This window comes from Eubalaena glacialis, chromosome 17 (assembly GCF_028564815.1).
Source record: "Eubalaena glacialis isolate mEubGla1 chromosome 17, mEubGla1.1.hap2.+ XY, whole genome shotgun sequence".
NCBI classification, from domain to species: Eukaryota; Metazoa; Chordata; class Mammalia; order Artiodactyla; family Balaenidae; genus Eubalaena; species Eubalaena glacialis.
Window position 1 is genome coordinate 87,078,823 of NC_083732.1, and position 17,925 is coordinate 87,096,747.

General features: G+C 53.9%; 1 protein-coding gene across 1 annotated transcript in view; it reads right to left on the reverse strand.

Moving 5' to 3' along the window:
- The window catches only part of LOC133077066 (maestro heat-like repeat family member 5), a 64,344-nt gene that overhangs the window by 23,865 nt on the left and 22,554 nt on the right, over positions 1 to 17,925 (reverse strand). Inside the window, 12 exon segments of the mRNA XM_061171737.1 lie at positions 4,155 to 4,309; positions 5,297 to 5,446; positions 9,037 to 9,090; positions 9,092 to 9,207; positions 9,517 to 9,652; positions 10,946 to 11,050; positions 12,676 to 12,859; positions 14,095 to 14,097; positions 14,459 to 14,592; positions 15,571 to 15,574; positions 16,762 to 16,841; positions 17,617 to 17,739. Coding sequence (XP_061027720.1) covers positions 4,155 to 4,309; positions 5,297 to 5,446; positions 9,037 to 9,090; positions 9,092 to 9,207; positions 9,517 to 9,652; positions 10,946 to 11,050; positions 12,676 to 12,859; positions 14,095 to 14,097; positions 14,459 to 14,592; positions 15,571 to 15,574; positions 16,762 to 16,841; positions 17,617 to 17,739 — 1,244 coding nt within the window.

Here is a 17,925-nt window from a genome sequence, read left to right on the forward strand (position 1 = left end):
AGAAAAAAAGGGCAAAAAAGAAAGAAGTACCCTTTGAAATTGGTTGGTGAAAGGTAAAGGCACAAAAAGGAAAAATTTAAGGTCCTAGAAGAGAAAAAGGACCTCCCAAACTGGAGGATACATAACCCTTTCACCTACCACCAAAACTAAAAATCTGCTAAGTTACCTGGACTTTGCTATACTGACAGAAGAGGGTGCCATTGAACTTGAAATTCTACAAAACACTCTAATAGTATTGTATATAAACAGGAGAAAAATTAATAGATCCATAGAGTTACTGCAAAAACCCCTGGAAAACAAAAGCACACATCCAATGAGAAAATTCCTCCCCTGAAAAACAATCATGATTCGGATAAAAGTGTAAGATAACACCCCACATGCAGGCCAATATACTCAAGCAAGCCTTTAAAGATATGAAAAACCACCTTGAATTATAAATTCAAAAAGGACCAAAAAAAAAAAAAAAGCCTCTAATAAGAAAGGAAAAGAGAGCTGATTGAATTCAGAAGTGCAAAAAAGAATTCAAAGGTGCTCAATAGAGAGAAGACTCAAATGAAAATTAGGAAGGGGCATTGAGGAAAAGTAGAAACACCACCAAGAGAATAAAGATGAATTTAAGAGAAGTAAAAAGGGTCACAGAGAAAGTAGGAGAAATGGAAGACAGGCAAGGAAAGACTAGCATTTGAATTACTGGAGTCTCTGAAGAAGAAAAACAATGGAACAGAACTAATATTTAAAACTATAACCAAGAGAGAAATAGGCGAGGGAGATTAAGAGGTACAAACGTCCAGTTACAAAATAAATAAATCACAGGGATGAAATATACAGTGTTGGGAATATAGTCAATAATAATGTAATATTTTTGTGTGGTGACAGATGGTAACTAGACTTATCATGGTGATCATTTTGAAATGTATAGAAATATAGAATCACTACATTGTGTACCAGGAACTAACACAGTGTTGCAGGTCAATTATACTTTAAAACAAACAAACAAACAAACAAACTCATAGAAAGAGAGACCAGATTTGTGGCTACCAGAGGTAGGGGTTGGGGGAGGGGGAATTAGATGGAGGTGCTCAAAAGGTACAAACTTTCAGTCATAAGATAAAGAAGTGCTAGGGATGTAATGTACACCATGATTAATAGAATGTACACCATGTAATGTACACCATGATTAATAGAATGAACACTGCTGCATGTTATATATGAAACTTGTTAAGAGAGTGAATCCTGAGTTCTCATCACAAGGAAAAAAAATTTTTTTTCCTTTTATTTTGTATCTATATGTGATGGTGAATGCTCACTAAACTTATTGTGGTAATCATTTCATGATCTATGTAAGTCAAATCGTTATGCTGTACACCTTAAACTTATCCAGTGCTGTATGTCCAATTATGTCTCAATAAAACTGGAAGAAAAAAATTACAACCTAGAGAACTTTCCAGAAACAATAGCAACAAAAGACTTAAATCTACATATTCAAAAGACTCACCAGGTACCTGGGAAAATTAACACAGAATGATCAACTCTGAGACATTTCTTAGTAAAATTGTTATATTTCAAAGATAAAGAAAAAAGTTCCAAGGTCTCCAGGCAAAAAGATCAAATAACTTACAAAGGCCAAAAAAAAAAAAATTTTTTTTTCATCAGACTTTTCAAAAACAAAGCAAGGCAACAATTGAGCAGCATTAAAAAAATACTTAGAGACTTCCCTGGCAGTCCAGTGGTTAACACTCTGTGCTCCCAATGCAGGGGACACGGGTTTAATCCCTGGTCTGGGAAGTAGGATCCCACACGCAGCATGGCATGGCCAAAAACAAAAACCAAACAAAAACCAAACAATACAAAAACTTAATAAAAGAAAGTGTGAACCAAGGATTTTATATCCAGCCTAGCTGCCCTTCATAAAAGAACCTAGGGTGTTCTGAATCCGTGAGCCTTCTTGAGGAATCCGTCAGAGGATGAGCTTTGTCAAGCTAAGAGATGACTAGAAATCTTTGGCAAAGGGACTTAGGGTGAGTGTGTGTACTCACTAAAAACAAATGTGAGGAGGAAGGTGGATGACATTGCAAATTTTGAAGTGTGCAAATGAAAACATAGAAGGAGAAGGGACGAATAATCTCACTGGTTGTTATATGGGCAATGGATGGGAGTTTAAGGATATCAATAAAAATGGGTAAACCAGATATTAAAAGGTTAAATAAGAAAACAAGGGACTAAGGGCATTAAAATAGGTTAGGAGTACAAATGTAGCAACTAGAACAGAAATACAACCCTTCCTAAATTAAAAAAACAACTAAAGCTCAAAGAATACACATCTCATAGAAAAAAAACAGCAAATAAAACACATGCAATTACAAAATATTATGACAGAGTTGAGATTCAGCATATCAGTCATATCAATAAATGTGAATGGACTTAACTCACCTATTAAAATAAAAAGATTTTCAATTTGGATTACAGATCAAGACCAAACTATATGCTGTATATAGAATGATACATAAAGCAAATGGATTCTGAAAGGTTAAAATAAAAGCATGGACAAATCCATACTGGGCAAATGGGAAAAAACAGGAAAGCAGAGGTAGTGAGGCTGATAAGAAAATTCAAGCCCTCAAAGCATTAAATGTGACAAGGCAGGGCACTTTTCAATGCTGAAAGTCACCATTCATAAAGAAGATATAACACTTATGAATATGTGTGCACCAAATAACATTATGAACCTTATGAAGTAAAAACTACAGGAGATGGAAGGATACATAGATAGAAACACATTAATAATAGGAGACTTTAACACACCATTCTCGGTACAAGACGGATCAAATGGACACAAATTAAGTAAAGGAGGCAGAAGACCTAAACAACGCAGTCAGGAAAGTAAATCTTACAGGTATATAGCAAGTCCTACACCTGGTAATAGAAAAAAACACCTTTTCAAGTGCCCATAGAATATTCACGACAACAGTTTAAAAGATCAGTAAATTCCATACAGTAGAAACATTAGATGACATTCTCTGATCACACAGTGCAATAAAACTAGACATTACTAACAAAAACAAAAAGGCCCTTCCGTATGGAAATTAGAAACCTTCCTGGAAACAGGTCTTGGGTGCTGGGAGCTTGTGAGAGTTCTGCTGGTTTCCAGGCAGCACTGAGGGCCCCGTGGAGATGTGTGGTTGGGAATTTAAAGGGTGGTGGTGTGCTTTTTCCCGCACTTGGCTGCACAGGTGCAGATGTGGAGTAGGTAGAGCCAGGTTTAACTGGAGTTGGGTTTTGCCAGCTGAGTGTGACAAAGGGGACAAGGGGCTTGGGGTGTGTTCAGGGAGTTACGTTGACACTGGAAGGTAGATTCTCTGCTGGCGAGGAGGGAGATGAGGACAGGCGAGGGACCATGAGAAGGTGGGCAAGGCAGTGAATGTGGAGGTCCTGGAGGGCAGAGGCTCACTGGGGTACCAGAGGGAGTGAGGTGGGAGGTGGTCAGGGCTAGGGAGAGATGCTTGAAACTGGAGGTGACCGAGCCGAGGGTATGACTGTGGGAGTGGGTGGCTGAGGGAGGGTGGGAGAGAGGAGATCCAGGCCTTGCGACGTCGGGGTGAGGGAAAGATGGTGAAATCCCCAAGATCAAGACAGAGGGAGTGAGCGAGAGGGTCCAAGGAGTGACCCAGGGCAGGCACGTGGTGGATGGGTAGCAGGTGGTATAGACTGGGGACCTGGGATTCAGAGCTGGGATTTTAGGGAGAAAGAGTACCACTTCCAGGCTCAGGGGGCTGGGGGCTACAGTGGCCATTGGGGGACAGGAAGGGGGGGTCTCTGGAGGAGCAGTAAGGATGGCAAGGGTTTGGTGTTGACTGGGGTCTTGCCAGGTGCACCCAGGATCCTGGGCCCCCTCTCCCATCAGGCGATGGGTGGTGGAGGCTGGAGTAGGGGTGTTTTATGGGACCACTGAGAGAATGAATGGTGAGCAGTACCTCCCCAGAGCCGGCCCCAGGAGGTGCACAAAATGAACAGGTAAGTGTTTCCCTCCTGGCACCCAGCCCTGTGGCTGTAAGTGGGCAGGTAGGAGGGCAGAGCGGGGTATGGAGGCCCTGTCCCCTACCTGGGGGAGGATGGAGGGTGGGCAGTGGGGCAGGGAGGGAAGGTGGGCTGGGCACCTGTCCAGGGGTATGGAGAAGTCCAGGAAGGCGGCCACCAGCTCGGGGGTGCGGTTCCGGGCCAGCAGGGTGATGGCCTGCAGGGCGTTTTCCTTGCCCTGGGGGATGCGGACAGAGCTGAGTTGCAGGTGGATGGCCCGGCCCAGGTTGGCCACCTGTGCAGGGAGGAAGAGTATGGGGAGAGGGCCGGTCTGAGGGGGGAGGCCAGGCCCTGCCCTGGTGGGCCTGAAGTGGGAGGGAGGACATGCCCTGATGAGTCTGGAGCCCCTTCAGATATGGTGCTCTCCTGCGGGGGACGTACAGCCCTGCCCTGGGAAGTCTGAGTGGGGAGGCATAGTCCTGCCCTTGGTGATTCTGAGGGGAGAGACACAGATCTAAGAGGGAAGTCTGAAGGGGGAGGCACTTCCCTGCCCTGGACGCCTGGTCAGAAGGGGAGTCCCAGGCTGATGGGGAGACAAGTTCCACTAGCTTTTGCATGGCATTTAGGGTTGTCCAACTTTGTCCAAACGTTGCCCAAGCATTGGAAGTTCAGACACACCCACCTCATCATGTCCTGATCACCCCTTTGGCACGTGCTGTTCTGTGTGCCTGAAAGGCCTCTCCCCCCTTCCACTTTTGGGTCTCCTCAATTAATGCCCAGCTCCGACAGCAACCCCCTGAGGCTTCCAGTCTGCAGTCTTGGCATTAGTCATCTTCTTTCTGGGGGTCCCACGCCCGTGGGTATACTCCTTTGCCTCTGCATTTACTATGCTGTTCCTCCTTATCTGTCTGGTGTCAGACTGTCTGGGTCCAGGCTGTGCCTTCTTCCCCCAGCTCCCATTCCCATCCGAGGGCATGGAACCGCCGCTCAATCCACGCACGTCTGCCCCAGACCCTGCAAACACCGCCTAGGGCCCCGGGACACCTGCTTGGGCCATTCCCTCATTCATTCATTCATTCACTCACTCACTCATGCATTCACTCATTGGAACCTATCAGAGTGGCTCTTGCTGAGGATGGGGTCTGTGTCTCCCCCATCAGGCCCAAGCTCAGGGACGCGGCTGGGGCCCAGAGGCTCTAGCCCCTGCGTGCTGATGCTGGGCCCTTCCCTCTACCCCCTGCCCCATCCTGGCAGGCCCTCAGCAGGGGCCCAACCCCCTCACGGTCTCCAGCTTGGCCCTGTGCTCCTGGATGGCAGTGAGCAGCATGTCGGCGGCCGCCTGCACGCGGAAGGGGCTGGTGGAGCCCAGGCTGTCCACAGCCGTCCAGATGAGGTCGGGCAGCTCTGCCATCGTGAGATGCTTCATGATCTCCTGTGGCAGCGGGATGGAGGCGGCTGTCACCATGGTCACCTGTGCTGGGCACCCACCTCCCCGCCTCCACTCGTAGCCCTTCTCACTTGCTCCAGGCTCCCCAAGTCTCTGAGCACTTCTAGTTGCCTGAGCCCCGCGCCTCTGGGTCCCCCAACATGTGCACCCATTTTGCAGTTTGCACATCTCCTGCACATCTCTCTGAGCCAACCGCAGCCCAGGGGCAGGAAGAGAGGGCGTGATGCCCAACAGGAGGTGGGGACACGGCTCCTTTCGTCACTCAGACCCCAGTGCTTGTCGCGAGACACACGTGGCCGGGCCAGCCTCCTCTCTGCCCCTCCTCTGCCCGGTCCTCACTTCGTGGGATCCCTCCCTGGCTGGCCTCAGCCCGGCTGGGTGCTCCTCACGTGCCAGGCCCCAGTCCTCCTGCTTACAGGGTTTTAACCAAGAGCAATTGAACTTCAGCGCTTCTAAGGATCTTCAAGGTCACCTTGGCCAACCCCCAGGCCTGGGAAGGCGTGTGGGCTGCCCTCATTCATGGCGCCTGGTAGGGCTGGGCAGGACCAGGCTGAGTCCAGAACCCAGGGCTCCTATCCCATAGCAGAGTCTGCCCAGGAGCCCCACCCTGCTCGCTGCCCATATTCTCCCAGGAGTGACCCTAAAGGTCCAGGGAGGTGGGTGTCACCTCCCACACCAAACCCTGAGCAGGATGCAGGGGTTCTCGGGAAATGCAAGGTCGGGGTGGGATCCCTGCTCCACAGCCTCAGACCACAGTCTCCTAGAGGGAGACTGCCCAGGCAGAACCTTCTGGAAAGACTTAGAGCAGTGTTTCCCAATATGGTAGCCACCAGTTATACCAAGTTATTTAACTCTAAGTTTAATTAAGTAAAATTTAAAATTCAGTTCTTCAGCTGCACTACCACATTTTTTTTTTTTTAATTTGGCTGTACCACGCAGCTTGTGGGATTTAGTTCCCCAACCACGGATCGAACCCGAGTTCTAACCACTGGACTGCCAGGGAACTCCCTGCACTACCCACATTTCAAGTGCTCAATAGCCACATAGGGACAGTGGCCACCTTGAAGAGTGCAGATACAGACACTTCCTCCTTCCAGAAAGTTCTGTTGGAAAGCTCTGACTCTGAGCATCTGATAACCAAAGGAAGACGGAATGCTGGTGATGGATATACTTGGGAAGCCTGATAGAAAATTATAATGCTTGCAAGGATGTTAAGAGGGTAAAATGTTCCCTTGCATGTTAGGATATTTGTTGAGATGTTTGAAAGTCTGTTAGGATGTTTGCATGTATATTAGATATAAAAATAAGTATTAAATAATGGATGTTAGAATATTTATTACAGTCTTATTGTTCTAAAATTTTGGGAAAATGTTTGTGAGAATGTTAGGTTATCAGTTATTGGTTAGAATGTTAAAATAATTTAAATGGCATATTTGTAGCTAAAAATAACTTCTTGTGTTAGAACATTAGGCTATTAAAAAATCTGGTTAGAACATTTGTTATAAGATTACATTTAAAATTGTTTGCTAAAATGTTAAATTTTGGTTAAAGTTCTAGTACTTAGAATGTTTTTGAAGAAATTCAACTTGAAATGGTGGTTAGACTCTCAGAATCCCAGAATACTACAATCTCAGGATTGGTAAATACATTTGAGGTAACTTATTTTAACCCAGAGCGTGAATAAATGTGAGATGGAAGTGGCAGTGATGGTGGTGATGGTGGTGGTGAGGTGGTGGTAATGGTGGTAGCGATGGTGGTTCTGTGGTGATGGTGGCTGGTAGTGACGGTGATGGTGGTGATGGTGAGGTGGTGGTGGTGGTCATGATGGTGGTGGTGATGGTAACAGTGGTGGTGATGACGATGGTGCTGGTGGTGATAGTGGTGGGGATGGCAATGGTGCTGGTGGTGATGGTGGTGGTGATGGTGTGGCGATGGTGATGATGATAGTGGTGGTGATGAAGGTGTAATGTATACAAGACCACATGGGGAACAAGACCAGGACAGACTTGGGACCAGAACCCAGGTCTGTTCTCCATCCAAACCTTCCCAGAACTACCATCCCTTGATTGGCAGACCCTCCCATCCTCTCCCCCTTCTGTGCTCTGTCCATCACTGCTTCCTGTCCAAGGAGAGCCAGGGCTGAACACCCACTCCCTGTGCGCAGGGACCATGCGGAATGGGGCAGACTGCCCTTCTCAGGTCCTGGACCCAATGTTCCTAGTCACTCAGCCCACCTGAGAGCCCAAGTGCTCCAGGGCCCCTTAACTGCTGGCCCCCACTGAGCTGGCCCGCAGGGGACCCTTCCCCCAGCCCTGTCTTTGCCCCCAGCCCAGGTCCTTTGGCATAAACTGAAGCCATACCACGTTTCCCCATTCTGGCCCTGGACAATTGACGTGTTGGCCCCAGGACTTTAGATTTTTCTGTACTAAACTTTTTCTGATTGACTTCAGCAGGCTGACAGCCCACTGCAGCCACAGAGAGCACGGGTTTGGGAGTCAAGCAGGGCTGGATTCAAAACCCACTGGGCACCTACTGGCCAAAAGTGCTGCCACTTTTTCATCATCTGGTTCAACTCGGTTCCACCTAATGGGTGTTTACTGAAGCCTGGCTCTACCACCAGGGCCTGTGCTGGGCCCAGACGAGACCCCACTTCTGGCCTGGGGAGACTGACAAGCACAACACATACAGGGGTCTTCATTAGTCATGGGTTCAACAGCAAGAAGGGGCCAGCTGAAGTCACCATAGCGGAGACATCGTGAACTGACCACTCAGAACATGAGGCTCCACGAAACACGGCCAGTCCAGCCAACGCCAGCATCAAGCCCATGCCCTGTGCCCCAGTCTCGCTCATCTTCAGAAAAGACACAATGCACATAGATACAGACGGTCACAGAGACATGGGGTTTCACTGGGATGATGAAAGGGATGCCGGGGAACTGCTGGACACCCCAAGCCACGGACCGAGGAGGGTCTGGCCACGGGAGATCAGATGACAGCAGAAAGGGTGAGACACGATATGCCTTCGAAGAAGGAGGGTTTGGCTTTCAGAGAATGATGAGAGGCCTCTGGGAAAATGAGGAAGGCAGGGCTATATCTGCAGATGGTCATCCTGCAAAATCAATCTCAATGGGAAGGACATCGTATGGTGCCTCAGAGGACACCTACCATGGGAGCCACCCTGCCAGTGCCGTTTATTAGGAGCTCCTGGTGGCTGGAACCTCATTGGCACCACTCTGCCCATTTCACAGAGGAAGACTGAGGCTCAGACAGAAGGGGTTTGCTCAAGGTCGCACAGCCACGAGAGACAGAGCTGGGACTCAAGCCTGACCCCAGAGTCTATCTCAAGCCCCTCCTCCAATTCCCCTCCCCCAACTCCCCCTTCCCAGGCCAGGGGCCACGGGTTCTCCAAAGCTCTCGGTTAATCCCCAGAGATGCAGGCGAGATCCCGGCCTCGGTTTTAATACTCACACCCTGGCCCCAGCGGGAGCCCCGTCAGAGGGGCGGTGGTGGGGCTTAGAGCAGTGCATGGCCACGCCCCCCCACCTGGACTTGCCCAGGATTCTAAGGGCTTTGACCTTGATGACTTGGGAGCTGCCGGGCTGGAAGACGCGGTCCTTCGAGAGCGCTTTCTCCCGGGGGCTGGGGGGGGGCGGCCTTCTGGTCCCTGCCGCTCCAGAGTGGGGCTCCATCCGCGCTGGCCTGGGAAAGCTGCTTGGGGGACGGTGCTTGCACCTGCGAGGCTTTCCCTGTTGGCCAGGGGCGGGATTGGGCAGGGTTGAGGGCGGGCAAGGGTGGGCTTGGGGTCTAGGTTGGGACCTGTAGGAGGTAGGGCAGTATCATCTGAAATCATGGTCATGCCTGTGTCCAAGTTTGGGGTTGGGAGTCAGTGGGTCTGGGGGTCAGGACAAGGCCATTACTGGGCTTATGGCTGAAGTTAGAGGGTGGGTCTGGGGGAGATTTGGGTTGAGTTGAGTTCAGGAGTGTTGGTGTGGGTTCGGCTGAGGCTGTGGTTAGGGGTGGGAGTGGGTCCACTGTGGTGGTCCTCAAAGGCTCACCTCTGTGGCGCATCAGGAGCTTGTAGAGATGGCCCACCCCTTCCAGGCTGGAGCACTGGGTGGCCTTGTCTGGGTCCTGGCACAGGATCCCCAGCATGCCCACCAGCTGCCCAATCCGTTTGAAGTCCTCTTTTGGCTGTGGTGAGAGTGCAGGGGAACCACTGATGCAGATCACCACCCTGCCACGTACTTACTCCAGCACGGCCAGTGTCAGCAAGGATCCCCTCAAATTGTGTGCCAGGGCTGGGATTCGGGTCTGGGCAAAATGTAAGGGGTGGCCGAAAAGCTCAGAAATCAAGAGAAATACTATTTTAATGTAATATTTATAAAAATCAAAATGAATGTAAAAGATCCATCAGGAACAAAGTTGCAAAATTGTAAATAAAGACAGGATCTGAGCCTGCACTCCCATGACCTTGCCTCGCTCACCTCACCCTAATCCCGGCCCTGGTTCCAATAAAACTTTATTCACAACAACAGGTGGCCAGCCCATGGGGCATAGTTTGCTGATTTAATGGTTTAAAACATCCCACTAAAATATTTATCTTGCTTGCAGAGTGTTTTGGCGCCTCCACAAATCTTGTGCCCGAGGCAAGTGCCTGACTTGCCTCTCCTAGACCCAGTCCTGTGTTGCAGAAGCTGATTTTGAGTAAATTGAAGACACTCTGAACCCCTGGAGAGGGATCCTCCTCATCAAAGGAATGCTGGAGGGAGGTCTGTGCATTGCGAGCTTTGCCTGTCCATCTTCATTAGAAAGGCACGCCCGCCAGGCGCCAGGCTGAGGAACTAATTTCCTCATCTCTCCTGTGAGTCTCCCGGAGGAATTGATGCTGATTTTGGTTGATAAACGTAGAACCACTCAGTACTTGAGCACGTGCTGATGTTCATTCAACCCAAGTGCGTCAGTGACAGATGGTGGTTAGGCTGTGATCCGTGAAACGATGGGGACCGTGATGGACGAGGGCGGAGGGATGCTGGCTGCTCCACGCAGAGCTGCCAACCCTAGTCTGGGGCAGGGCTGCACACTTTATGGGCCCTTTCATGGTCCCCCACCCCCATCTGATTCCCCCTGTATCCCTCTAAGGAGGACTCGTTTCCTCCCATTTCCCTGAGAAACAGGCTCGGGGTGGAGAACCTGCCTGAGGCTTCAAGGTGCTTTGGCAAGAGCCCAGTCTCCTGAGTCAGGGGTCAGGGCGCCTGGGTTCAGCTTCCAGCTGGGAGGCCTTGAGCAGGGGTCCCCAATCCCCAACCCAGCCTGTTTCCTTGTATGTAAAAAGGGAGATTACTTGGCCGGGCCACAGGGGACTCGGGGATCCAGCCTGTCCTGGTGGCAGGGACCCCGTGCGCCTTGGCAGGCTCTGGGAGAAGGGCGGCTTGGCTAGGGCAGCAGAGGGGGTGTGGATGTGGCGCCAGAGGGCCGGGTACTCACGTCCAGGTAGAGGTTGTGGCTCAGGAATTTGAGGAGGGCCATGCAGCTGTGTACAGCCCGCTGCCGCTCCTCTGCCCTCTCTGACGCCAGCCAGACGTACATGTGCTGCAGGTGGGCGGGGGCAGGGAGGGGTGCTGCCGCCTGGGACCCCCGGCTCCGGGCAGGCTCCGCCCCCAGCTCAGGCCACGCCCACCACCAGCCCAGACCACACCCCTGGGTTCAGGCCCCACCCACCCTTGGCCCAGGCTCCACCCATCAGCCCAGATCACACTTATCCTCAGCCTAGGCCACACCCCTCGGCTCAACCATTTCCTTGGCTCAGGCCCAGCCCACCCTGGTCCCAGGCTCCGCCCACCGGCCTAAGCCACACCCACTCAAGACCAGACCACATCCTCAGCTCAGGCCCCTCCCACTCCCAGCTGAAGCTCAGGCCCCAGGACGGCCACCACTCCCCCCTTCCAGCCTTCCTTGTCCCATTTCACAGCCTCAGCTAATCTCTCTGCTCCTGGCAGCCCCGCCCCAAGAAAAGGAGTCATTTCTTTCTTTTGTAGCTGACACGCCCCTCCTGCTCAAAGCCCTTTGAGGCTCTCGGTTCTTAACCTGTTTCCCCCGCAGTGCACCTCTTTCCAGAGCAATGCTTTTCTGTGCACACCATAAAGGCACAGAATTACAAAGGAATACAAAGGCATATTGAAACAGTTGTGCTGAACACTTTAAACCACATTTGAGCCTCTTCGTTAAGGGGATGTATGATTAGAGTTAGTGATTCTGACGTTGGATGAGGATAAAGTGTTGGGAGATTCTGTGACTCAGTCACGTCCTGTGACAGCCACCGTGCCTTCTGTTGGTGGCAGACAGCCACTGCTGGCACTGCTGCGGTCTGCTGCCAACACCCTCTGGGAGGGGCATGCTACTTTGAAGCTCGAGGTGAGGGAAAATGCAGACGGTGTTTCCTCCTGGCGGTGCTCATACACCCCGACTTCCTTCCGTGCACCCCAGGTCGGGAACCCCTGCTGCAGCGGCTCCCTTCACCTCCACAGGCTCCCCAAGCCTGAGGTGGCCTGGTCCCTGCTGACCTAACCTCACCCTGACCCACTGCCGCCTGCCTCCGCTCTGTCCCCAGGCTCCAGCCACGCAGACCCTCCCTCCATTCTGGCTCACTGTGCTCGCTGAGGCGGCTCAGCTTTGCCCCCGCGTGCCCTCTGCTCGAGGGCCCTCCCTGCCCCTCCTCTCCCCTCCCCTCCCACCCATCGGCCCTCTCAGTCCTCACTCAGGAGGAGGCCCGCTGGCCCCGACCTCCACCCTCCCAGCAGAGGCGGCCTCCCCTGACTGGGCCTCCCCCGACCCTGGACTGTCCCTTTCTGCTGGCTGGTCTCCCTCTTATCAGGGAGGGACTCCCAGAGGGCAGTGACAGAGTGGGTGCACTTGTGAGACCCCTCGCAGCTGGGGACCTGCTGCAGGTGAGGTTCTCTCAGGCGGAAGGAGAGCAGATCCCGCCAGGGCCGTGTTTCCTCATCAACTCCCTTTAGTGTGACATTCACGGCCCACTGGCCACCAGGCTGCACCTGCTGCACCCCGCCCCCCCCCAACTTGTCCCAAACTACTGTGATCCCTCACGACGGACAACCCTCGAGCCTCTGTGTTCCTGGACCACTCCCCACCCCCGGTTCAGGCCCTGCCTCCTCTGTCCACCCTCTGCCCCGCCTGTGCCAGACCCGCGCTGCTCCCACCGCCCTCAGCGACAGCAGGAAGTGCAGCTCGTCGGCCGTGGGGTTCTGCACGATGAAGCTCTGCAGCACCTGGTCCAGGGCCTCCGAGGTCTTGTTGCAGAGGGTCTGTGCAGGAACGTGGAGCAGCTCAGGTGGCGGCCAAGCCCCGGTGGGATGAAGGGAGGCCTGAGGCCTCCCGACGGGCCTGCGTGCATTGGCCTCTCAGGGCCAGTGGTGCCCACTTCCTGCACACTCCCCAGGCCGGGCTGCACACCAGCGAGCTCACACCATGCCCAGGAAGGGCCCCCCATGATCCCCATTGGGCAGCTGGGGAAAGTGGGCAGGGGTGGTCTGGACCTGCCCGAGGGCACAGGTTTCTCAGCGCCGAGGGAAGTTCATTTCCAAGTTCACGGGCGTGCAGCCCGCACAGGACCTGGCTCGGGAGGCTCCACGCACTCCACGCGTTTAATGCTCTGCTGTCGCCACCTTGAATTCTCAAAAAGGTTTAAACAAAGGCCCCACGTTTTCATTTTGCACTGGTCCCGATTCCTGGGTCTCATACAGGAGACCCCCCCCCCACCCCAAGTCTTTGCTGCTTGGCTAGCCAGGACTGTTCAGGGAAGGAGGGGCCACAGGGAGTACTCACTGGAGCAGAGCCCTGGGGCGCTGGCCATCAATTCCCTGCGGGCCCCGGGCAGCTCACTTCAGCTCTCTGAGCCCACCTTTGCCACCTCAGTTACCCTTGTCACTTGAGAACTGGGCTGGAGCCAGCCCCCTGCCAGGGTGGAGGTGGACACGGGATGCAAATGAACAGGTCCCACAGCCCAGTGCCTGGCTCCCGGCTACATTTCCTGGGGGAGCCAGCCGTGAGGTCATCATCTGGTAACTGGGGCGCCCTGGACTCCCGCAGGGCTGGGGTGTAGGCAGACGACACCCTTCTGGAGGGCAGCTGCAGTGGTGTTGCCCTGGGTCCGGGGGGCCCCTCACTCTTGCCCTACACCCAAGCTGCTTATCTGTCCAGTTCCAGCCTGGACTCAGCCTGGGGGTGTGGCATGAAGAGCAGGGCCCAGAGGGCAGGGGTGGGGTTCAACCCTGATTCTCCCTCCAGACACCTCCATTTCTCTGAGCTGGTTTCCTCGCTCTCTGGACGGGTTGCTGCTGGGAAGGTGAGCTAACGCACATGCTGGGCCTGGCACACAGCAGGTGCTCAGTTAACACCTGCTCCCTGCCCTTTGCAGGGGACTCAAAGTGGGCGCCGGGCGGGAGTGGGGCCGGGCGAGACGGCACGCGCCGCCTGGTGGCGGCTGCCCGCAATGGCAGGCGTCTCCCCGCAGTTCGGCTTCCCTTTAACAGAACTCGGGAGGGGATGGGCTTCTGGCCAGCGGGTAGAGCGCGTATCAGAGCTCCTTCCTCCCGCCACTAGGGCGGGCCGGACCAGACCAGCTGCAGTAGCTGCATAGGTGACACTGAGCTGCATGCTCTCAGTGCCGGTAGGGAGGAGGAGAGGCCACTTATACTCCTATTTACAGAGCGCCGCTCTGCCCCAGACACGGGTCACCCAGGGTCTCCTTTCACTCCGAGTGTTAAGACCGTTAGCTCTAGGATTATCATCTCCATTTTACAGGCGGACAAACGAAGGCTCAGAGCAGTTAAGAAACACACCCAGGGTCCCCCGAGCCCTTGCCTGAGGGGTGGTCAGGGGCCCTGCCCGTCCAGCCCGCCCCGTCCCAAGCCGAGAGCAGCGGGCGGAGCTGGATACCCTTCCCGAGGAGCCCCCTCCAAGGCGGGCAGGTTCCAGGTTCGCACCTGTGTGTTGGGTGGCTCCAGAACGAGGCAGGTGTGTTTCTCCAGGACTTCCAGCTGCGGCAGGGACAACACCCTGCGGAGGCTGATGGGCAGAAGCCGAGATCTCTTCTCCAAGGCCAGGGGCGGCCTCATCTTACCGTGTGGAGGACAAGGCGGAGAGGGCGGGGCCTGGGGGCGCCGCTGGTCAGAACGGACGGGAGTCGGCAGCCCTGAGCAGCCGCGGCCCCTCTTGGGAGCCAGTCCCAACTGTTTGCCCAGAGGCTCGTGTGCACACTTGTGCCTCCCGGCCTTTTGCCTCCAGGGCTGTGTTGACCTCGGGGCAGGATTTGTAAGGGACTCCGGGCCTGGCTGGGAGCAGGGGCTTGAGAAGCCCTCACCCCAGCTCTCTTTACTGGGCAGGCTGGTCTCGCCCGAGCCCTGCTTACACCTTTGGGACCTTAGCAGTTCTGTTTTGGCAAATGATGCCAAACTTTCACTCTGAGATCTGAATGAGTAATAATACCGTTTATTGAGTGCCTCCTGTGTGCCAGGGCACCTGTTTTACCAGGGGTAGGGCTGCAGGACCTTCCCACGGCTTCTTGAGACCCTCCCCTGACTCCACTTTCCCTCCAGGCAGCCTGCCTCTCTCCTCCCCCCTTATCCCCCAGCCCCTAGAAGGGTGGTCTGCACTGACCTCCCAGCTCTCTCCACCCCCCCCTCGAGTCCAGCCAATCAGATTGTCACCCTGAACACCCCCTAGTCTACCTAGTGGATGCGAGGCCTGGTCTTGTGTGGCCATCAGTATCTTTGATGAATTAATCAGCCCCTCCTCAGAACTCCTTCCCCTGCTCCCTGACTCATCTCTCCCCTTCCCCCTATGTCCCCTGTGCTTCAGCTCTGACCATTTTCTCACCCTCTCAGCCCCTGGGGCCCCAGCCCACGCCTTGGTCCACTTCTCCTTTCCATCCCTGGCCTTAAATGCCATCTGGATGCTGACGACCCCAACCCTGGGTCTGCAGTCTGGGCCTCACCTGAACTCCACACTCACTGCCCACTGCGTGGTGCCATCAACTCACCATCCACTCAAAGGACAGACCTCTTTCTCAAATGTAATCCCCACAAAGGCCCCACCTTGCTCAGCCAAGAGCCAATGTCCCTGCAGTGGCCTGTATGACCTTCCCTGTGACCCCTGGGACCTCACCTGTACCCGCCCCTCACTCACTCCACTCCAGCCACTCTGGCCCTTTGCTAGTCCTCCAGCACCCAGCTGTGCTCCAGCCTCAGGGCCTTTGCATTTGCCTTCCCTTTGGCCGGGTGCCTGAAGGGCTCACTCACCTTTCAGGTCTTTGTTCAGTCTCCTTCTTACAGAAGCCTCAGGGTGCTGGGTGCACCGGGGTCACTCAATCAATCAATCCTCAGTCAACCAACTTTCGACTCAGCGCTGAGCCTCATTTACTCCATGAGGGTTTTACATTCCCTCCCTGTCTCATCACCCCCACCGCATTTTTCTCCATTATTCTCATCCGTCCTTGATACGTGCGGTCTGCTCATCCTGTGCCCCCTCCCCAGATGTCAGCTCTCAGAGAACAGGGACCTTCCCTGCTGGCTCACAGCTGGGTCCCCAGAGCTCAGAACAGTGCCTAAACATTGTCGGCGCTCAGCAGTTATTCGTGGAGTGAATGGCAGAGGAATCTGGGGCTTGGAGAGGTGAAGTACCTGGGCTACCTGCTCTGGGGAAGGCCCACCCAGCTCCATTTGCCACCCTGCCCAGTGCAGTGTGGGGCCCTCTGCAGTCTGAGGACAGGCAGCTCTGAAATCCCTGGCCTCCACTTCCTTGTCAGATTCACCCTGTCCTGGCCAGGGTGGGGAGGCTGGTACAGCCTCACCCCACCTGTAGCTTCACCGCTAAATCAGGACCCACCTTTGGCCCTGGGATTCCCTCTGGACTCTAGCTTCCCTCCTTTCCCTGGGATGTTGGCTGGAGTCTAGACTCAGTTTCCCTTTGCAATTCCTTGCCCAACTGCTAGAGCCTGCTCTAGACTCTGCCTGTGGCTGGGGTCTTACCATGAATGACTGCTCTGACCTTGAGTGTCTGGGTGGGTCAGCTCACTCTGGAGAGTGGCTGTGCCCCAGTGGCTCTGGCCTCCATAAGCTGCCCACCCCCTACCCACTGTGGCCTGCATGGGCTCAGGTCCCTAGCCCTGCCCAGTAGGGTGTTGATGTCTGATCTCTCCCCTCTCACTGTCCTGCTGGTACCAAGCCTGAGCTGTGAGGCTGCTGTTTGATGCTGAGCAAGGTCCTGTGTGGGGTTGGGGAGCCTACCAGAGGCTGGAGATGATGTGGATGGCCTGTTGGCGAGTCGACATGCACAGCATGTCCTGGGGCTCCTTCTCCATCAGAAGCTGGAAATCCCAGGTGAAGGCTGAGTCACTCACACCTGGGCCTATCCCACTTCCAGCACCAAGTCTCATCCCTGCCTAAAGACCTTGGTGCCCAGCACCCCTGTAACCCACAGGATTATGCTCTAGATCCTCACCTACCCAGGGGGGTCTCTGTGGCCTGGCCCCCACTTAGACATCTAGAGCATAGACTTTAGAATCAGACAAGTCATGTCTGAATCCTGGCTACTCCCATACAAGTTGCATGACCTTGGGCGAGTCTCCAAACTGCTCTGAGCTTCTTTTATTCACAGATAACATGATGTTGTTGCCCTTGTGTTACACATGAAGCAAGGAATGAGAAGCAGAGTGTCTGAGTCACAGCAGGGGCTCAGTAAACGAGAACTGTTATTATTTTTATTATCACTATATAATTGTCCATCACTTGTGTGTTTCCTCCACTACCCCAGGGGTTCTGTGAGGCCAAAATCTCTAGTAACTAGTGGTGTGAACTAGGTCAGTATTAGCAGAATGGATGGTGCTGGCCTTTCTGGGTCTCAGCCACATCAGCTGTGCAGTGGATGTAACTGGCCAGCTCAGGGTCCCTGTAGGAACCAAGTCATGGGGGGGCCATGGATGTGCTTCCAGGTGTGAAAGCCTGTGAGGGGCTGTACACGCTCTAGAAATCCAATCGGCCCAACCTTTTCCAGTGGGTGCCTCTCATGAATGCTGCTGCTCTGAGGGAGGTGCCCCCTCTGTCCCGGGAAGCCCTTCCTCTGCCCCAGGACCTTGCACTCACCATCAGACACTCGAAGAGCTCAGAGACCTGGGAGAGCTCGTAGCTTTGGGCACCCTCGTTGCAGCTGAGAGCCCCCACCGGCATGAGGATGGCCGTGAGGAAGCTCTGCTTCAGGGTTTCATCCTGGCAAGGGGTCAGGTGGTGGAGCAAGGGGGCGGGGTCAGGGAGTGGGAACACCAGAGGGGCAGGAGAGCCGCAGTCACATGTGGCAGCAGGGCCTCCACTCAAGGGGGCTCAGCAGAGATCACCAGCTCTGGGGCCACGTAGCTGGAGTTTTTTTGATGGGGGTGATTTTGTTTAACGATGCGA